The 22,009-nt window shown below is 52.1% G+C and overlaps 1 protein-coding gene across 5 annotated transcripts in view; it reads left to right on the top strand.

The window, feature by feature from the left end:
• Positions 1-22,009, top strand: part of ILDR2 (immunoglobulin like domain containing receptor 2) — a 55,522-nt gene that overhangs the window by 1,117 nt on the left and 32,396 nt on the right. For 2 of the 5 annotated variants that reach the window (XM_036342805.1, XM_036342803.1), the window contains exons 1-3: positions 668-1,211; positions 12,911-13,243; positions 14,420-14,539. In XM_036342805.1, coding sequence (XP_036198698.1) covers positions 1,127-1,211; positions 12,911-13,243; positions 14,420-14,539 — 538 coding nt within the window. In that variant the 5' untranslated portion in view covers positions 668-1,126. Of the gene's footprint in view, positions 1-667; positions 1,212-8,068; positions 8,235-12,910; positions 13,244-14,419; positions 14,540-22,009 lie in introns of those variants that run through there. The other 3 variants (XM_036342806.1, XM_036342807.1, XM_036342804.1) reach the window with 3 other exon arrangements.

Raw genomic sequence — 22,009 nt, 5'->3', positions numbered from 1 at the left:
GACAGCTCTGAGGCAATGACCGTGGAGAACGAGTGATGGAGGAGAGGAACAGGGATCAGAAAGGTTGTGAGGATAGGATGGGCCGTGAAAGGCAGGAGAGAAAACGCAAAGTAGCACCCCAAAATGAAGTCTTGTCTGCTCCAGAAGGCTTGGGAGAATCAAGTCGGTGGGAAAGGGAAGCACATTTAACTCACCCCAGCGAGAGGGTGACATACACTCAGGAAAGGCAACCCCAGCTCCCCTCCGCTTCAGAGTGAGAGTCCTGACTCCTAGGCGTTGCCTGTTCCCAGGGAAGGGCCCTACCTGGCTCCTGAGCCCGCGGTCCCCCGTGGGGGCTCTGCGCTGAGTTAGCCTCCCCTGCCCGCTCTGCGGGTCTCCCTCCCACACTATTCAAATGTGAATCATCTGTAATTTCAGGGTTTGGCTGATCCATGCCTCCCCCTCCCCTGGCCTGCCAGGGCCTGCCACCTCCCCCTCGCTGATCCTCAGTGTCCTCAATTTGCCTCTTCTTCTCTGTTATCTTGTCCCGGGAACTTTGGCCCTGAGCCTGCATCGCACCCTCCCTGAAGTCAGCTGGCACCTGGGAGGGTCCCTGAGTCAGAGTGCCCCAGGGCCTTGCAGGGAGGGGAGCAGGGAAACAGCCCTGGCCGGTGGCTCACCAGGGCTTCTGCGGCAGTGGAATCAGGTCGCTGGCAAGGACCCAGGCAGCCAGGGACCCAGGCAGCAGCTTTGACAGAAAGGAGGCCCACAGGACAAGCACCAGCAAATGTGTGATGGAGCAGAGACTAGAGCCCAGTGCTCTCAAACCAGCCCCCGTGGGTGGCTCTCTCCTAAGCGGCCTCTGAGTTTTCATTGTAGGGTTTGGTTTTGTTTGTGCTGGGAACGGTGGGCTGCTTTGCCCGTGCCTTCTTCCTTCTGCACCCAGAGAGGCCGCCCTTGCCCGGAAGCAGGCAACAGGTTAGTGAGCAGGGCCCTTGCTGTCAGAGCTGGGCCGCTGCCCTGCAGGTGCAGCTGGCGCCCTGGGTCCCCTGAGCACCTGTAGCACCCCCTGATCCCAGCCTCTGCTCCTGCCTCGCCCCCCAGTGCCTGACAAGCTGCTCTCACCCCGAGCAAGGTGGAGGCGACAATGGCAGAGGGGGAGGGAGGGGAGAAGAGCAGTGACTGGACGTGGATCCAGACTCATCCTTCACGGGGAAGCCAGGGGAGGAAAGGTAAGACAGTGCAGTCCGGCCCAATCAATGAATTCTCTCTTGAGGGGGTGGTGGGAGGGAGGGAGGGAGGGAGGAAAGGACAGATTAGAAATGAGTCAGAGCCCAGGAGAAAACACTGCACTGTCCTCTCCCCCACCCTCCGCCCTCCCCCTCTTTTCCCTTTCCCCTCCCCTCCCCCGGTTCTGTCTTGTAACGCCGGCTGAGCAATTTCTAATCAGCACTGCACTGTTCTGCTGGGGCTCCAGCAGCTCCTTGCTGTCTTTCTTTCTGGATTCGCACAGCTGTAGATCAGCCTGGTGGTTTCTTATTGTCGCTGGAATGTCGCTTCCTGTAGATTGTGTTCTGTTGTTCTTGTTTCAAACAAAACAAAATGCTCAGGGCTGTGGCTGCCCGTGCAGCAACAGGTGCCCCGGAGCAGGAAGGCTGGAGGCTTCGCTCTTTGTTCCCAAACGTGGATGTGGATGGCGTGGCCTGGGGTCCTCTCCCGCAGCCTGTGGGGAGGGGGAAATGGGGGAAGGGGGGACACTCTGGAGATGGGGTTTCCCTGATGAAGACTGCTTGCTCTAGTAGCGTTTCTTTTGGTTCCTCTTTGGTTTGGTTCATTCATTTGTTCATTCATTCTATAAGCGTGTGTTAAACTCCTGGGTGTCTAAGTATTGTGATAGGTGCTGAGAATAAAGAGGTAAAGATAGTCCTTGCGCCCCTGGCTGGTGTGTTCAGTGGTTAGAGCGTCGGCCCGCACACCAGGGAGTGGAGAGTTTGATTCCAGGTCAAGGGCACGTACCTGGGTTTTAGGTTCGCTTCCAGGCCTTGGTCAGGGCACGTGCAGGAGGCAACCAGTCGATGTGTCTCTCTCATATCTCTCCCTCCCTCCCTCCCGTCCACTCTCTCTGAAAAGCAATGGGGAAAAAATATCCTCAGGTGAGAATTAACAACAACAAAAGACAGTCCTTGCTCTCAAAGAGTTGTCAGTCTACACAGTGACTCAAATGAGTCTTCGGGTCATTTTGATATGGAGAGAGCACACGTGTGACGGAGCTTGGGGAGGCATGTCCAGCCCGAACCTGGGGGTGGGCGGAGCAGCTCTGAGATGGCCGCAGAGGAGGTGATGGCCCAGGTGAGACATTTATGCCCACAGTCAGCTGCTGAGTTCTGCCATTGTCCAGGCATGTGTAGGGTTAGCAGGCGAAGAGGCACAGTCCCTGCCTTCAGGGGGCGCTCAGCCTGGAAGCGGACACACAGCGATGAGATGAGCAGAAGCAATGGGGCCTGCACCAGGGGTCTGGGCTTCCCGGGCTCCTGACTCAGCCCGACCCGGAAAGGCGGTCTCCGGGCTCCTTGTCTGGTTGGCATTAGGTGGATGCCTGGTGACCGTGGGAGGACAGGCCTGGGTGTGGAGAGGTCAAGTGTATGCGCCTTGGAGAAGGAAGGGCCGCTTTCAGAGACTGCTGACCCCTCCCTTCCATGAGCTGCTTCCCTGTTTTGCTTCCCTGTCCTGCATGCCTTTCCGTTTCTCTCCCTCCTCTGGTCTCCTGTCCCCTGGGAGACACCGTATTCACCCCAGAGCACCTTCTTTCCACTCTCCTCACAGCTCTCCCCTCCTCCTCCCTCCCCCAGCTGATGCTTCTCTCTGGACCAGGAGAGGGACTTCCTTCCTTCCCCATCACTCCTCAGGTTCTAGACCAGGGGTCCTCAAACTACGGCCCGCGGGCCACATGCAAATACAAATATTGTATTTGTTCCGTTTTGTTTTTTTACTTCAAAATAAGGTATGTGCAGTGTGCATAGGAATTTGTCCATAGTTTTTTTTTTAAACTATAGTCCGGCCCTCCAACGGTCTGAGGGACAGTGAACTGGCCCCCCGTTTAAAAAGTTTGAGGACCCCTGTTATAGACTCACATGGCTGCAGGCTGGCCAGTGCACCCAGACCTGGGCATCAGCCCTGGGTTTACTGCAGGGCGGTGAGCGTCCTGGTGCAGGTCCTTCATGCCCGTCCAGTGTTCACAGTGTCAGTGCCAGGACTTGCTTAGTGGAAGGGACCCTGGCTGGGAGCTGATGCTCTGCCCTCATCCCCTCCACAGACGAACTGTCCAGCCATGGGATCTGGGTCTTAGAATCTGTTGAATGAGATGGTTTCTAAGGTCCCTTTCCGCTCTAAAAGTCTGGTTCTGAACTTTTCTCCAATTTGGGGGAGTTAGAAATCAGAGCCACAGGTCCAGTCTTCCTGATGACTCCCCCATGAGGAGCCAGTGCCCGCAGCCTTGCCCTGGCGTGAATGACTGGCAGGAGAGATGCCAGCTGGGAAGGGAGAGCTCGTTAGGTCCCTCAGAGGGACAAACGGGGTGGCACCCAGTGCTTGGCGGACGGAGCAGGGTCAGTCGGAACGATGGAACGTGTTCGTGTTCAGGACTGGGAGAGTGAGCGGGCAAGCTGTGGCCCAGGCAGGACTCTAGCCAGCACGGCCCTAGGCCGCCCCTAATAGTCTAACGTTTTCTTCTGGACTCGCCTCTTCATCCTCCCGACTACGTTCGCTCTTTGGCCTTTTCGTCCTGAGTCCGGACTATAAAGGAGGGTACGGTGTGGCGGCGGCTCTGGCGCATTTATGTGCCCTGGTGCTTCTCTGTTAACTGGCTCTCAGGGTCATTACCCCTCTGGTCCCTCTAAGAGGGCACGGCGGGTGTCACCTCCAGTGCTTGAGAAAACCAAGGCTCAGAGGTGACTCACCTGAGGCCATGGTCTCTCATTGATGAAAAGAATGTGAAACTGTGCCACTGGCTTAATGTGGCTTGTTTCAAGTGCCAGGATGCAAAGGAAGCCGTCTTTCGCAGACACACCTGGTGTCTCTTATGGGGCCTTGGGGAGTGAGGCTCAGAGTCCAGAGAACCCAGGGAACACTGCCAGGGCAGGGAGAAAGGAAAGCATTTAGCATTTCACGTGAAATCCTGAGCGGTACAGAAAAGGAGTGGACGCGGCACGGGAGAGCAGGGGTGACCTGCTGGGTGTCAGAGCCCCTGCGGACGGGCTGGCGCTGTGTGCCCAGGAGGCCCACAGGGTGTAGCTGTGGCCTCTTAGTCTTCAAGATAATGTTGGCTCTTTGAAAAGGAAAGAAGACATTTTGGATGGCTAGGGTTCTCTATGGGCCAGGTGACAAGGAGGGCCCCAGAACAGGGCGCCTCCAGCCTCCATGTTGTCCATGGCATCAGGGCCCCGCAGGGCCGTTGCCCATTCAGCTTGGGGTCCTGCCCTCCCCCTCCATGCGCATGGCTCATCTGGAGGCGGCCTGAGAGGCAGTGGGAGACAGGGATTAGGCTCCAACTGACCTTTGACTACTAGCTTAATATTTTACCTTCATTTCTTTGGCTTTAAAGTGAGAGGGTTGTTGTGATCATTGAAATTGTGTGCAACTCCCAGCATCACCTTTCGCACATAGTAGGCCCTCACACTCCTTAAGAACACCAAACAGGCACGTTATTCAGCACTTTGATGCAGCAACAAGCATCTCCTAAATCAGAACAGCTCAGAGCAGCCAACGTTTAGGGCGGTGTGGCTGCCGGTCAGCCGGGAGTTGGCTGGAATTGGTGGACTGGGCTCAGTTCTCAATGTCTTCCTACTCCAAGACCCAGGACGAGGGAGCAGCCGTTACTGCGCATGCTGTTCTCTCACTGAGGAGGGCTCAAGGGGCCCTGGGAAAGGGGCGGAACCACACCATGCAAATGCCTTTCCAACTTCTGCTTGGACATGACTCCTGGCACATGAGCTCACATTTGATTGGCCAAAGCAAGTCACAGGGTCAAGCCCACAGTCTATGGCAGCCGTGGGCAAACTACGGCCCGCGGGCCGGATCCGGCCCGTTTGAAATGAATAAAACTATTGAAAAAAAAGACCGTACCCTTTTATGTAATGATGTTTACTTTGAATTTATATTAGTTCACACAAACACTCCACCCATGCTTTTGTTCCGGCCCTCCGGTCCAGTTTAAGAGCCCATTGTGGCCCTCGAGTCAAAAAGTTTGCCCACCCCTGGTCTATGGGGTGGTTAGTGTACTCCACCCACAAGGAACATACAAGAGAGGGGAGGGAACAATAATAGGGAAGAAACAATATAATCCTCCAGGTCAAATTGTTGACAAATGTTTCGAGTACCTACGATGTAATAGAGTCTTTCAAAAAGATTGAAGGGGGAGTTTGTTATCAGTGGAGGAGACAGTTGACCAAATAGATCCTCAGGTCATGTGATGTGGTTCTGAAGGGCACTATGACCATAGTAAGAGCAAGATGGAGCCTCTAAAGGAAGTGATAGCGAAGCAAGTCCGGAAGGATCAGTAGAAGTCACTAGGGGAGAGCGGGATGAGGAAGGGCCGTTTGCAGAGGGAACAGCATACGCAAGGACCAAGAATCAAGGGAGGACATGTTTTCTGAAATTCCTAAATATTTCAGTGTGGTGGGAGACTTTACTGCTTCAGGGGGAATGGAGGAGAGCGGCCTCATCTGGAACGAGTCCCTGTGCTCCTGAAGTGGCCAAGGGTCAGAGCCAGGGCCGCACAATCAGGTGTGCATTTCAGGAATGGCAGTTGGGCCTCGGTGTGGCGAGTGGGTTAGACGTGGGGAGACTTGCAGAGAGAAGCGGGACATGAGATCCCGAGCTCGCCTAGGGCAGCGGGGATGCGGGAAGTGGACAGACGAGCAGGGAGGGAGGACAAGGCACGAGCTTGGTTGGATGTGGAGGTGGGAGGGGAGGGAATGTTAAAGTTGCCCCCAGGCTTCTGGCTTGGGGTTGCCGGGGATGCCACCCATGGGCATGAACGAGTACAGGAGGAGAAACATCTTAAGGGTGGTAAAGCTTCCACCCTTTAGTAAAGTACTACAGTCTAGGCTACTGTCACAAAGAAATCCTAAAGTATAGTAACTCACACAAAATAATTTCCTTCTCTCCTGTAACTATCCAGACCCAGTAGGGGTGAGTCTACCATTCCAAGCATGTGGCTCCCAAGAGCATGCCCCAGCCAGCAGGAGCAAAGGACACAGGGGGCCAGGGCAGGCAGCCCATCTGTGCAGAGTGTAGGGAGTGGCTATAGGGTTAGGCCTTGGACTGACCTGTTGGCAAAGCCGCAAACAAGTCCCAGCTTAGAGGGCACAGCCCTCTTAGCATAATTAAGCTTGACCTCATGACGCCCCTAGGTCCTATCTGGGTAGCTAATGGGCTGTGGGAGGTGAAACAAGTGCTGCCAAAACAAGTGAAACCCACAAGAACATTGTAACTATGGTGACCACTACCTTGTTTACCTCTGGCTATAAAATAAAGGCTCAGCTTGCAGTCTGGGTCTCTCTCTGGGGCCTTAGTCAGGCACAGGGATCCACCTAGACCCAGCTTAGTCTCTTTGTCTGTCTTTTCTACATCCTTCACCCCCCCGCCTCAGGCTTGCCGAAGCCTTGGCTGTGCTGGCCCAGAACAGAGAGGGGACCCAGAAGTCGCACATATCAGTTGTCCTCACATACCTTTGTCCTCACCTAATCATGCGGCCACAGTTAGCTGCAAACGAGTCTAGTACTTGGCTGGCCAGATTAACACCTGGGAAGCTCTGATACTAACAGAAGGGGAGAGTTAGCATCTCCTTCCATAGAGTGATGCGTTTGAAGTGCTTGTGTATCATCCAGATGGAGAATAAAAAAAAGTCATGTACTGGGGTCCGGAGCTCAGGTGAGAAAGCTAGCCTGGAAACACCGATAAGTTGAGAAAGATCGTTGAGAGCTTTCTTACTGGAGTTTTCTCTGTGCAAGTTGCTGGTGCATCCTAGAAAGCGGCCCACCTAAATGAACCAGGGGTTCCTGTGAGGTGGAGGCTGCCCTCTTGAGTATGGCTTTGGTCCCATTGGAACAGCAGGTAAGCCCGCCATCGTTAGCTCACTTCAGATGTCTGGAGATGAGGCAAATGAGACAGGAAGGAGACAGGCTCCTGTCACCGTATTCTGTGGTGACAGAGAACGGGACAGCATGGCTCCACTGGACCCACGGAGCATGTGCTTAACGAATGGCACTCTCTGTGTGCAGAGTGCCAGAGTGTTGGCAGCAAATTCTAATCAGGCCATGAGCCAAGCCCACATGGGCCAGGACTGGTGTTTACCTTAGCCCCATGGAGAAGGGGAGAGACTGCGGCCTTTCGGGAATCTTGGGGAGAAGACGTAAAAGAAGGCTTTCATGGTCTCTTAAATCTCAACATGGTACATCTGGTCACTCCCACCCTGAAATGGATCAAGCAATCAGATATCATGGTAGCAAACAGGAGAACTTAAGCAGGAAAGGTATTTATTGGAAGTTGATTGTCCCACAGAACCAATGGGACAGCGGGAGAACCAGGCTTAGATATTAGGAAACACCAAGGGGAAGTCTGCTATTCTTTGTCAACTCTTTTTTATTTAATTTTATTTTATAATTTTGTTGTCGTTAATCCTTGCCCAAGGATATTATTCTCATTGAATTTTAGAGATAGTGAAAGGGAGGGAGGGAAGGAGAGAGAGCGAAACATCAATTGGTTGCCTCCCACACGCGCCCCACCCAACCAGGGCTGGAGATCAAACCTGCAACCCAGGTACGTGCCCTTGACCAGGAATCGAATCCAACCCAAGACCCTTCCATCCTCAGGCCGACACTGTAACCACCTAGCAACACCAGCCAGGGCTCTTTTTTATTTTATTTTTTTAGCTCATGTATATCAAGATGAATGGTTCTATTTGGGGAGGGAGTCAGGCTGCATTTTCTTTGCCTTAAAATCTTGAGCCTATAGGTCAACATCCCTCTGCTCCTTCCCTGCACAATGCTGCCAAGGGATGGACAGGCTTTCTCTCCCTGTTTGGACTCAGGACAGACCTGGAGCAGCTGTTTGGACACACCTTACTCATCGGACATTAGAACACCTGCCCATCAATCGTTCCTAAAACAGTCTTAGGAAATTGGGACACATTACACATGTGGAGACAGAAGATGAATTTCTTAAAGAAGATGTAACTTGGAGGCAGGAAAAGGAAGGTTTGTGTTGTCATAGTGGCCAGAGGAAAATCTTAGACCCAAAGGCCGAGGCATGCTGGGATGGGGCAGTGCTGAGGTCAGATCCTACTTCTGGGGCTTAAAGAGTTCAGGGCTGGGTGAGCTGCAGATAGTTCTGAAGACGCCTGTCGCTAACAGTGCTAATTTTCCATGACCTTTTCCAGCAGGCGCTGCTTCCCTACAGCGGGCTGGGCTTACAGATCTGCCTCACAAAGATGCTGCCAGGAATAGCTTACTACTTGCGGGGAAAAGGAACTTGCTTTGAAAAAAATGAAAGTGCTAAAATAAGAACAGCCTTGCTTCAGACCCCGCTTTTGTTAATCTCTCAAGTACATAGTCCTTTTCCGTATGTGAGAATTGGGCCAGGGCCTTACTTTGCCATCCAGGGAGGCACTGTCTGCACTTGGAGCTGATCTTCCTGGCCTGGTGAGGAGGTACCTGGGGTGACTCACTGAGATGGGGCTGCTGCTCGGAGCGGCCACTCATGCCTCCTAGGTAGCCTTCCTGGACCCTGGCCAGAATGCATTCTCTGCACTGGGGACCTGCTGAGAAAGGCCCTTCAGATCACCCCTCCCTGGTTCTTTCATTCACTGATGCACCCCACATCGCGTGAGCTTCAGCTGGGCTGGGCTGTGTACTGAGTACTGTCAACCAAATCCTGGTCCCTGCCCTGGGGGACCTTAGAGTTAGAAACCAAGTTTATCTTGAATTTCTCAAGATCAAGGACTGGTCCTTTAGCCCTTCTTGGACCCAGAGCCCTGCAGTGTGCCCACCCCTACTCGTGTGCGTGCACGACCACGCTCAGCGCTTCTCTCCGTCTGTGCCAGGAACTCCTCCAGTTACACGCCACTGTGTCCTCCGAGGGAGGGAATAAGTATTTATAGTTAAAGAGAGAAATATTTTCGTTTGTCCAGAGCGTGCCTGGAGCCAGATGGTGGGGAAGACCTTATGTGCCATGTCCAGGATTGGCGTTTCATCCTGAAGGAATGGGGAGGGAACGGAGGCCTGAAAGCAGGGAACAGAGGGTTAGCTACATCTTGGTAGAGGAAACGTGGAGAGCATATCGGGCTGGAAGTAGCGCCCCACGGAAGAGGCTGCTATAGAACAGGACAGCGTGAGGTCCTGTGGGAGGTGGTGGTTAAGAACTTTGGAGCCAGTCAGCCTCGGTTCAAGCTGACCATCACTTGCTAACTCTGAGACGTTGGGAAGATGCCGGGATTCTCTAAGAATCCGTTTCTTCATCCATAAAATGGAGTATAATAACATTAATATCTACTTTATAGGGTTTTTGAGAGAATTCACTAAGGTACTACATGGCTAGTGCTGGACACAATTTCTCACGTGGGAAGCATTTTGTAACTGTTATGGAGTAACAGCGATGGATATCTGACTTAGGGAATGACCGTGGGAATGGAGAAAGGTCAAATTTGAGAGCTTAGCCTTAACGACCAACCGAGTGTGGTCAGGGCCAGAGAGGAAATTACCAGAATTATGATTTCTCTTTGAGGCAGTAGGTTGGGGGTAGACTGGCGAAGAGCTGGGAGAGGAAGAACCAGCAAAGGGTAGAAGCAGAGGCGATGAGAGATGAGAGATGAGAGATGAGGTGTAGACATGCTTCACTTGAAGTACCTGTTAAACATGCAGATGAGGCTTGAGGGAGGCGAGGCCTTAAGTAGTTGGAACTAAGGGAGAGAATGACCCTTAGCTTGGATGCAGATGAATAAATACTGCAAGAGGCGGAGAAGTCTGCACTTGGTTACCTCGCATTCAAAGACTTTCTGCTTAGCCCGTGTAGACTCTAGCACCACAAGGGGATTCTAGTTTAGGACTGACTGCAAGATCCACGTCTTAGCTCTCCGGCTGTAACAAGGCAGATGATTCTGAGAATGTTTTCCTTCTCTGGGGAGGAGTTTGTGTCCATGCCATAGCAGGAGCTGAGAGCTGAGTGACCCCTGTTAATAATTGCAGGGGCCCAGCGGCTTGGTCTCTCATCTGAGCGAACAGAGCTGGGAAGGAGGTTATTCTTAGGAATCATCTGATGAACAAAACGCCAGCCTGACACTCTGATAAAACAACCCCCAGTGCTTCTAGCTGCACCTGCTCCTTTGCTGGTTTTATTTATCCGAGAAAGGCTAGGAAATGTGATTCCCCAAGTTCGCCTGAATAGGTAGCAGAGCCGACAGGCAGTGGAGTCAAGTACACAGCCCCGTGCTGGGAACCGTGCCCGTCCCTGGTTACCCAACCGTGGCCACTGCTAACTGAAGTCACTTCACCCCTCTTTCCCATTTGGGGTACCTGGAAAATTGGGAGGTGAATAGGACTGGAAGAAGAATCATGAGGTTAGAGTAGTGCAGTGGAATTTAAGGAGGAACTGTAAAGAATTTTCCTAATCCAGCTGTGTGAGTCGGGGAGAAGGGCATTAGCCCATCCGCACTGGGAGTGGGGGAGATGGGGGAGGGGAGGGCAGCAGTGGAGCCTGGGAGCTGGGGCTCTCAAGTGAGCTACCAGGTGGGAACTCTTTGCATCTGGATGGAGCTGGTCTACACAGTCTGGCTGTAGTCAGACCTACTGATGCTGGATGGTCATCAAGATGTGGGAACCTCAGAATTGCAGGCAAGGGATGGATGAGTATTTGAGAACTACCCTCTATAGGCCATGGTCACAGGGCTCTGCATGGTCCACTCTCTGCAGGGGACCCAGGAGGTGACAATGGTTAACAACCCAGTGAGTGAGAATTCTAGGCTCATTTTACAGGTAGGGATTGCCTGGGGCCTTACCACTACTCTACAGCCAGATAAGGTTCCAAGCCCTATCTTTTGACACCAGTACTATTTTGCTGGGCCATGCATGGCATTCAGGGCTCATTTAACCAGTTTCCCCTGCAGAGTCCTAGAAATTCCCACATGAATCGGCATTCACTTGCTCTTCCAGCTCTTCAGTTAGCCAATCGGCAGCCATTGAGCGCTTGGTAGATTCAAAGCACTTGAAGATTTCCTAAATCTCAAGTACTGTGTTGTGTTCGCTTCCCAGTTCCACAGAGAGCAGAGCCCTTTTCTCCTCAGGGATTAGAAGCTAGTTTCTCCCCGTGCATTCACAGAGGCCCTCCTGGAGGTCTGGAAACATCGGCCCAAATACCATATCTTGCCCTCGTCCAAGGTGTTTCTATAAACACCTCTCAATAGTGCATGGCTGAGCTGGAGAGTGGCTTTGCTTTGCAGAGTCACAGTGAACGTTGGCAGCAATAAAGGACAGAAGGCACCCACGCGTGAAACCAGGCTTTCCTGCGTGGCTCAAGTCCACCTGTAGTTCTCGGGTGAAATTGCCCCAAGCGACCGGAAGCTGATTGGCAGGCTCCTGGCTTCATTTCTGAACCTCTTTCTATTCATGTTTTTGCACTAACTTTCCTTTTTTTCTGCTTCTCATCATAATTCTGTATCTGCTTCTAACCTCACATTGAGCTAGAAACTCTTGACTCTCCTCCCGTTCACCTGAGGAAGTGATGTCCTCTTTGCTTGGCATTCCTAGATCTTACCATTGAGCCATAGAGGTCCTCTGCCTCCCAAATGCTCCCTGGTCTCTCATTCACTGAAATTTCCCTCCTTCTTGGACACTAAGCCTCAGGTTGTGTCTTTTCACCACTGAAACTTCTCATCTGCTTTCCCCCCTCCCTCCCGCCCCACCCCCACTTTAGATCATCCTTCAGAGCTTTTGAACTTAGTCTACGGCTTCTGATCTGAAATTCTCCATTTCTCTCAAAGCCTTCGTTCCCCTTCATCTCTGACCCCTTTGCTTGGTCACCGGCTGGAAGGGAAGTCACTTCCCCTGAAGCACACTTCCTGTCTTCACTGGCCTCATTTATCAGATAGGTGCTGAGTACCTACGGGCTTCACAGGCCCGGACAGCAGGCTAAGTCTGACGGGCATGGCAGGCATGGACACAGATCCCTGCAAAGGTACTATAACACATGTCTACAGGAGAACGCGGGGAGGCTGACAGCCAGGGAGGAAGTGACCAATGCACTGATTGGTCACAGGCGGCCAATTGAACTGGGTTTTGAAAAATGGAAGGAAGTTTCCAGGGAAAGAAATGAGGCAAAAGCATCCCAGAAACAAGGAGCAACAGGTGTGAAATCGTACCTGGGGCACGTGGTGCTCAGAGGTGCTGCAGGAAGTGAAGGAGGTAGGAGGGACTGGGTGATGGAGAGATCCCTAAATGCTTTGCCAACGATTCTGAAGGCCAAGGAGGAGGAGTGGAGGGTTTTAAGGAGAACCCTAACAGTCAGATGTAGAAAGTTCATCTGAACTAAAGAGGCACTGCCTGTGAGCAGCTGCAGCAGAGGACAGACAAGAGATTATTGCAATCGTACACACAAGACCAGAGGAGGGCATTTGAGAAGTGGGTGAGAAGGCGGGGAGGCGTAATAAGAATGCTGAGGTCACATTGCGTGACTTAGTGACTGGTTGGGTATTGGGAGCAATGGCAGGTTTCTGAACAAGGTGACCGGATGGCGACGGATGCCATTAACTTGAAGGAGAAAACTGGTGGGGGGTGGGAGGGCGGGTGAGGGGGGTGAGGGGGGTGAGGCAGGAGGGCATGCCCACGTGCTGTGAGACGTTCTGGGTTCCGATGCTGTATGGATGTTTCCCTCTGTGTTGCAGCCCTGGCGGGTGGTCTCCAGGTCACAGTGCCCGACAAGAAGCAGGTGGCCATGCTCTTCCAGCCCACGCTGCTCCGCTGCCACTTCTCCACGTCCTCCCGCCAGCCCGCCGTGGTGCAGTGGAAGTTCAAGTCCTACTGCCAGGATCGCATGGGGGAGTCCCTGGGCATGGCCTCTCCCCGGGCCCAGTCTCTCAGCAAGAGAAACCTGGAGTGGGACCCCTACCTGGACTGCTTGGACAGCAGGAGGACCGTTCGAGTGGTCGCTTCAAAACAGGGCTCGACCGTCACCCTGGGAGACTTCTACAGGGGCCGAGAGGTCACCATCGTCCACGGTAACAAGCCTCTGCTTTGAATTAGGATGGGAGGGACCTTAGTACCAGTCTTCCATGGCCCAGGGATGCTGGCCTCCCAGCCTCGCATCCTCTCAAGACTTTGATTTTCTGGGACATGGGAGCAGCAAGAACCCCATTGACTTGCTTTCATGGGCTCGTGGGGGGGAGCATGTGACAGCCGGAGCAGACGGAGCTGAGCTTGGAGAGCTGTCCTTCCTGACCTGCCCTCCATTTGGAGGGCCTTGCTGTCAGAACCGAAATTAAATAGGTTCTAGCAAAAGAACTGCCTCGGTCAGACACCTTGACACCAGTCTGCAGGGCCTTTCCCGAACTCAGGAAGCACACTCCCCCCCGGGAGAAGGGCTGCACGCCTGTGGGGTCCTGAGCCAGGTGGCTGCCATGGCCACGCCCCAGGTGCTTTTCTCTCACTGCCACCCTTGCTCCTGCTCCCTACAGCTTTGGACAAGAAAGGGCCCTAGGAGTCTGATTTGATCTAGTGGGTAATTTGCATTTTGAAGAACTGCTGTGAAGCCAGCTCCTTTGCAGTAGTCCAGGTAATTCTAGAACGTACCTGGCTCTCGGGTACTCTGCACCCGCTTGGTTGCTTGGTCTTCTGTTCCTGGCCCCGACCTGGAACAAGACCGATTCTGCTGGGGCTCCCGGACTCCAGCCTCAGGGATACTGGGTTTTTATTTTGTACTAGAGGCCCGGTGCATGAAATTTGTGCTGGGGGTGGGGGGGTCCCCTCAGCCCAGCCTGTGCCCTCTCCAATCTGGGACCCCTCAGGGGATGCCCGACTGCCAGTTTAGGATCGGGCCTAAACTGGCAGTCAGACATCCCTCTCATAATCCGGGAACGCTGGCTCCTAACTGCTCACCTGCCTGCCTGCCTGATCGCCCCTAACTGCCCCCCCTGCTGGCCTGGTCGCCCCCAACTGCCCCCCTGCCAGCCTGGTCACCCCATGCAGCCTGCTGTTCGATCATTCGTCTGGTTGTTTCGGTCGTGACGGCCCCTGGCTTTTTATATATTAGGATGTTTGTTTAGATAAGTCAAACATCTTGTCAACCACCATCCAGGTAAACAGGACATGCCCCAAGGGCCCCCTCATTCCCACATCGTTTATTGCTCTTCTCAGAGGCCAGGTGTAGGATTGGGTTCTTCTTTCTGTGATAACAGATGCAGATCTTCAAATTGGAAAACTCATGTGGGGAGACAGTGGACTCTATTACTGTATCATCACCACCCCCGATGACCTGGAGGGCAAAAACGAGGACTCGGTGGAGCTGCTGGTGTTGGGTGAGTGGAGACGTGAGCGTCTTAGCCGCTGGCTGGTTCCTCTTCTCGGTCCTTGCCCCTGCACACAGCCCATATCCTCTACACCCTCACAGAGCGCTTCGGGTGTCCAGTAGTTCTTCCATCTCGTTTCTTGGTGGCTATGGCCCGTTACTTAGCAGTTCCCTGAATGTTTCTTTTGCTCTGTTAGTTGTTTTTTTCTTTCCTTCCTTCCATTTGCATCGTTAACCCAGCTTTATCTGGCTCCATGCGTTACTTACCTTTTTATGCCTAACTGTGAAGGAACCGCCTGAGGCCCTGAAGAGGGTGGAGACCCAGGAGAGCTGGGAAATCACTGGTGAGTCAGGACCTCTTGAGAATCAGGAATCCTTCCCATTCATTAGCTCCACTTAGGACAGTTACGGGAGAGATGGCTGAGAACTGGAGAGCTTAATGCTGAACGGTGCCATTGCAAAGAGCGTCTGGGGAATGTGGCAGCGTTTAATTGGAAGGCAAATTTCTTGAAACCTAGAAGTGCCCGAGTTCTTCTCAAAGCAAATATATATCTAATCCTTATTAATAGCAATTTCTCCATAAATGCCAACTCATTACTTGGGGTTACTGTTCCTCTTTCGTGGACTGGAGGGATGTCAGTGGGGGTGACCTCCTATGAACTTAAAATTGAGCACATATTTCATGCTCTATAAGTGTTGGTTAAACAAGGACACTGGAATAAAACATAGGAATGAAAAAGAGAAACCACATGAATTGTAGGGGAAAAGAGAAATACTTAATGCCAGTTTTTAAAAGAAATTATGTTTTTTTGTAGCTTTCAAGAAACCATGTGTTAACAATTTAGGGGAATATTTAAGGTTTAAAGGCAAATGAGGCTATAGGCTAATTTTCACCCTCCCTGGGAAACTCAGTACCCAGGGCAAACTTGAATTGGCTACTTAGGATTTCGTTTCACTCAACCATGAGTGTGATTTTGGCAAATCAATGGTTCTGCTGCCTTAACTTTATGACTTTCAGAATGGATGAAGTAATAATTATTAAAAATCAACTCTTTATTGTGAATAACCAACCCTTATTGGAGGGTTGACGTAATTCAAGTGCATATACGTTGGGGCAGCGCATCATATAGACACACTGCCGTGGTCCGGAAAGGGATGGGAACAGATTAGAAAGGAAATAAAGGAGTGAACAGCTTCTGTGGATTTTGTAAAAGGACCCAGGGAAGTCAGATGGGGGGATCGGCTGTGTTTTGGTAACTCGGGAGGAAAAGATAAATTTCTGCATAATCACACCTCACTAGTGGCCAGGTTAGAAACAGGTGGCCCCGTGAGCCTGCAATTAGCTGACTGTGGACGGTTGTTTGGCCAGTGCCGCCATCGTAGGGAAGTGGTGGCCTGTGCAGGGGAAGCGGCCAGGCAGAAACCACTCTAAGTCGTCCGGCCCCAGTTCCACACGTGGGAAGGAGAGAGGCTGTGCTGTGTGTTTGAAGGGCATTCCTCTGGATCAGACCTGCAAAGTAACTTGGGCAGAGATGCTGTCCTCAGGACAAAAAGGTGGAGAAAGGAAGGCTCAGATGGAAAAGGTCATCAATGATGGGCAAAAGATGGAGAGCAGAAATCAGTGCTACGTAAAGCGAATCAGAAAGGAAAACTGGGGCCCTGGCCAGTTTGGCTCAGTGGATAGAGTGCCGGCCTGCAGACTGAAGGGTCCCGGGTTTGATTCCCATCAAGGGCCCATGCCCGGTTGTGGGCTCAATCCCCAGTAGGGGGTGTGCAGGAGGCAGCCAATCAATGATTCTCTCTCATCATTGATGATTCCATGTTTCTTTCTCTCCCTTCTTCTCTGAAATCAATAAAACGAGATACACACACACACACACACACACACACACACACACACACATATATATATATATATATATATATATATATATATATAAATAAACTGGGGAGGCCACAACCCAGCCCATCACAGCAGAGGTGGCATGTCTCTGAGATAGACACGTGCCAGGGCCCTCAGGGAGGAGACTCGCAATTCCACTATGTTCCACAGGAATCAGAAACATGCAGAGCCCAATGCATTTGCCATGTAAACTTTTTAGGCCAACTCTAGATGTGTAGTTATCTAACGGGGTTCCTTTGACATCTACAGGAATATTCTGGGTGCCAGAAAGGACTGTATTTACTTTCCAAATACAAAATTCTGAGTATTCGTGCCTTGAGTCCCTTTACAGCGTTTTTCAAAATGCTGTCAGTTCCTAGAAGCCCAGTTATTTGGTGGTTGTACCCTGCAGGCCCATCTGGTAGGTGTTCTTTACAGGTGCCACCAGGAGAGCATCCTGATTGGTGAGGTCGGCCTCGAGGAGCTGAAGGCCTCAGTGGGAAGGTGACAGGTCCACAGTCTGCTTATTTCAGTCCCATGAGCCACCGGCTTGGTCACTGAACTTGACCTGAAGAGGGGTTGGAGGACCTGGTCCAGGGGAAGAGGACGTGGAACAGGACCCTGGGACGTGTCTCCAGAAGGGACTGGAAGCTTGCACTGTGTGGCCAGATAAAATGAGAGCCAGGAGTGGACGTCACAGGGAGGGGAGTACATTTCGGTGCAGGGCAGGAGCTGTTGACAGCTGGAGACATGGAAAGACTCACCGTCATCTTCAGAGCAGTGACTCCCATGTCCTTAAGGGGTTGGAAACTTCCTTATGAGTTATATCAAGCTTTTATGCATAGGAAACGGTGCTAAGTTAGTTCTGAGCTTTGTTCAATTCTAAAATTCTCAAATCTCACATTAAAATGTAGATGAAGGTGAGTGATGCGACTACCTTGAGAAAATGACCTCCCCCGAAATTTGTGGCAGAGACAAAAGGGTTACGGGTTGGTTATAAGGACACAGGGTGATGCTCGTTCACAAAGAAGCCGGGGGGATGGAGGGTGGTCTTCTGCAGATAGACCAGGGCCAGCAGGGGTGATCCCACCAGAATGAGAAGACTCTAGACCAGTGATGGCGAACCTTTTGAGCTCGGCGTGTCAGCATTTTGAAAAACCCTAACTTAACTCTGGTGCCATGTCACATATAGAAATTTTTTTATATTTGCAACCATAGTAAAACAAAGACTTATATTTTTGATATTTATTGTATATATTTAAATGCCATTTAACAAAGAAAAATCAACCAAAAAATGAGTTGACAGAGGTGACACGCGTGTCATAGGTTTGCCATCACTGCTCTAGATGGTGATTGAAGGAGCTGAAATGTTAGGTCTTCTTGGAGTTGATCACAAAATGGGGAGCAGAAAACTGGTTGGAATTTCAGAGGACCTATCAGTAAAGATGGACAAATTAGAGGCAAAGATCAGAAGAATTTAGTTTTCTGTTTATACTCACAAAGGTGAACCTGGGAAGTGGATGGAGCAAGATTGTGAAGTGTCTTATACATAGGACTGAGACGTTTGAACTTCATCTTGAAGACCATGGGGAGCCAGTGAAGAAACCTTAGCAGAAGAATGAAACTAGATCTTAGGGTGGGAGTATTGATTAGCAGCAGGGTAGACAGTGCACTGGGGGCGACGTGCTGCGAGAGAGGGGTCAGTCAGGGGGCTGCTGGAGAGCACAGAGGGGTGGATTGACAAGAGACAGCGTAGAAACATTTCTGAGGAGGAAGTGATGGATCTTGGTGACCAGTGTATGAAAGGGAATGGGGACGGGAATGGGGAATGGGACTCGTAGCTCGCTGGATAACCAATTGCTCCACCAACTCAGAGAGAGGACATGGTGGAGAGCAGGTTGGGGGGCAGGAGAATGAGTTTGGTTCTCGATGTGTTGAATATGAGAGGCCTGTGGGGCACCCAGGTGGTGTCCCAATTAGAAATATAGGCCTGGAACTCAGTGGAGAAGCGAGGATGAGAGACAATAGATTAGAGAACCATGAGTGATAGAACCATGAAAGAATAGATGAGTCAGCCAGGAAGATTATATAAAGTGAAGAGGGCCAAGGACGGAACCCATCAGGCATATGTCCTACTTTCATTTCAGGAGAGTGGTAGCATGGCCACTGCCCACGGGTGTGTCTTGATTTCTCCACAAGCAGGGAGCTCCCCACAGCCTGGGCCTTGGGTCTGCAGCAACGCGGACCACCTCTCGTCTGTGTTTGCATCTGCACTGCCTGGCAGAGGGTCTGCAGTAAGGAAGCTTGAGGGCGTGTTTTTGTTTGTGTTTTTTCTCAAATGATAAATGGGAAGAATCTGTAGTTAATACTTACTTTGACCCCAGGCCTGGGTCACTTCTGCTGGTTTTATGTGCCCAGGGAGAGAGTTAGACTGTGTAGATGAACAGCCTGGTCCCTGCCCTGCCAGAGGTGCCCCAGGGTCTGTGTGGCAAGAACTGATAGGTAATGTGTTTAGGGTTCCAAGCCAGAAAAATCAATTCAGCTGCTATATTTTCTGCTCTTGCATTTCCCACTCAAGAATCAGTCTCAGGAGAGAGTCCAGTTGGCCCAGTTTGGACAGGTGTCCACGGCTTAGCCTCGGGCGACCAGGGACTCTTGGTGGCTCGCCTCTCAGGATTTGAAAGAGAACTGATTTCCCAAGTAAGCTGGAGCACGATTACAAAGAAGGAAGACAGGACATACGATGCCCCCGAAGCAATACGTGTCCACCAAAGTGATGCCATCACGACGTCTGTTATCACTATGAATGTGCACAGGCAATAGTGTGTAGCTCATAAATCTTCCCTGTGGTCACCTCGTAAGGCAGGGAAGCAGGCATGATTTTCCTCATCGCCCAAGCGAAGAATTTCATGTTCATTGTCCCGGTGCAGACAGTGTCGGCGATGCCGCCCAGGGTGTTGGCTCCTGGCCCCACTCTTCCCACACGGCTCGACTGTCCATATTCAGCGGCTGTAAAACGTGGCTGCTGCTTGAGGCCCAGGAAACGACTCTCACTTGTCCCGGGTTGGCGTTAGAGTTTCATTTTATTTCTTAGTAAAACTGCCCTTCACCACTGACCGAGGCCCTCACGTCAAAGGCATCGTTGTTCTTGTCTAGACGGCCCCTCGCCCCTGAGCCTGGTCTCCTTTCCCCGAATGTCCGAACCGTCTACAGACCTCTGCATATCTCTACGGATGCTCCCTTCGGAGGGTTCAGAAATGCCCGCAGACAAGTAAGTGACGGGGATGGGAGGGCCTCCGCTGACGCGCTGTGCGCACAGCTGTCGGAGCCCCTTGCATATCTCTCTGATGCTTGAAAGGCAAAGCCATTCTGGAGCTGGATGTGCTCAAGGTGTTTGGGTACCTCGAGCTGACACTGGCAAGTACCTTAGAAAGAGTTAGACAGACGTTTGGGTTGTCGGGCCGGACCTGCCCAGTCCCGAAAGGCGGGCGTGTCCGGAACTCCGCCACCGCAGGGTTAGACCTGGGTGTAGGATCTGGCAAGGACGGGCCCGTCTGGGACCTGGAGCCCGGCCACCGCTGGGGCCGGAACAAAGCCCCCGGCCGCCCCAGCTGGCAGGAAAGGACTCCGCTGGTCAGGAAGGTTCCAGCGGGGAGGCTGTTATTTAAAAATCTAAAGCCGCTTGCTTTGCTCTGCCCTGCTTCGATGCACAATGTGAGGGCCTGGCCTCTTCCTTCTGATACCCCATGCGGCCGCTGGTTTTTTAGGGGCCTTCCGGCAGAAAAGGAGGGCAAGGTTGGAGCAGAAATAGGGCGGATGCGTACTCTTGCCTGTGGCCCCAGAACAGACCGAGAGGCCATGAACCAGGGCGAGTGTAGACTGAAGCTAAAGGACTTTCCCATGGGAAACAGCAGTGTGGGGAAACGGTGGTCGGTAAGGGGGAGAGAGGAGCCACCCCTCTGGTGAGCGGAGGCAGGCTCTCTCACCCAGGATCTGCGTAAGCACGACCAAGACAGCGTACAGAGCCCTTCCTATGACCGCGGCTTCCTCTCAAAGTCCACAGTTTGCAGAATTAATTCTCCATGCAGGGCTGTGACGCCTCGACACTGCTGTCTTGTTCTGGGTGAATACTGTTTGTTGGAGGGAAAAAATGATGCATGTTTCTTGTAAAAATGTCAAACAGAGTAGGAAAGTACAAAAGGAGAAAATCTCTCCTGAACTTTGTCCACGCAGACCTGACAGGCTGTTCTCCAGAACTCCTGCTGCACTAGCAGCCCTAGTCTAGGACCGCGTCCAAGGGCGTTCCCCGCGTCAGGCCTGGCCGTGCCAGTGTGGGGTGGGTCAGAGGGCCTCCTCCTGCCAGTGTGGGGGGCCAGAGAGCTGCCTCCTGCCAGTGTGTGGGGGTCAGAGGGCCTCCTCCTGCCAGTGTGAGGGGTTAGAGAGCCGCCTCCTGCCAGTGTGGGGGGTCAGAGAGCCTCTCCATGCCAGCTGCTCCCACACAGGCTCCTTCCAGCAGATTCAGCTTCCTAGACTTGAATCCCTTCTACCTTGGGTGGAGTATAAAGTACTTTTCTCCATAGTTTCAGCAGAAGTCCTGTTGCTGGGGGTGGGCCACTATTCCCAAAGGAAGAAGAGAATGCCAGGTAGGCAACAGCAAACACTGCCAGCCTGCCCGCATGCTGTGGATTCATCGACTTCTGCGTCTTCACTGGCCAGATGCAGGGCTGCTCCAGGGCCAGGTTTGCTCGGCAGGTCCTGGTGGGGAGGTGCCAAGTTGGGTTCACTCTGCTCCTGCTTCCTTCCCCCTCCTCCTGTCCTTTCCCAGGTAAAGGCATATGCCACCTAGGAACAGTTGTGTGTGAACTTTGTAAAATACTTATTTTCAATCCTCACCTAAGGATATGTTTATTGATTTTAGATAGAGAGGAAGGGGGAGAGAGAGAGAGAGAGAGAGAGAGAGAGAGAGAGAGAGAGAGAAACATGCATTGCTTGCCTCTCATATATACCCGACCCAGGATCACACCCTCTCCCTAGGTGTGGGCCTCACGGCGCCATCCTGCAGCCTTGTTGGTGCAGGGACAAGGCTCCAGCCAGCGGAGCCGCCTGGGCCCCCGCCATGGGTTATGTTTAAGTCGAGCTATTCACAATACTGTGCCTGGAATTGCTCTTCAGGTTTAAAATAAACCTTTCTGCTCACTAGTATTCAAGGACATTTAAAAACATAAGATACCAGGGAATTCTTGGAGGGGACATCTCAGAACTGGTGTTAGGGATTTAAAAATGTTTGTTAGTGACCGTTAACATACACTATGATATTAGTTTCAAGTGTACAACATAGTGATTGGACATTTATCTTCCTTACGCGGTGATCACCCGTCAGTCTGGCAGTCGTCTGACCCCATAGCCATTATTAAGTTATTACAGTAGTACTGGCTGGATTTGCTTGAGGGATTTTGATGGGCGCGTCTCTCAGGCTGTGCGGAGATCCCCGCACTCGCCCAGGGTCTGCGCCTCCACTTGAGCCCCCTCCCCCAGGACGTTCCTCGGGCTCTTTAGAAAGGCTACTTGTTGCCAAGGCTCCCCCCCCTCTCCCCTCCC

This window comes from Myotis myotis, unplaced genomic scaffold, assembly GCF_014108235.1.
Source record: "Myotis myotis isolate mMyoMyo1 unplaced genomic scaffold, mMyoMyo1.p scaffold_m19_p_18, whole genome shotgun sequence".
Taxonomy (NCBI): Eukaryota; Metazoa; Chordata; class Mammalia; order Chiroptera; family Vespertilionidae; genus Myotis; species Myotis myotis.
The sequence above is the reverse complement of the archived record's forward strand: the minus strand, read 5'-3'. Positions and strand labels throughout refer to the sequence as shown.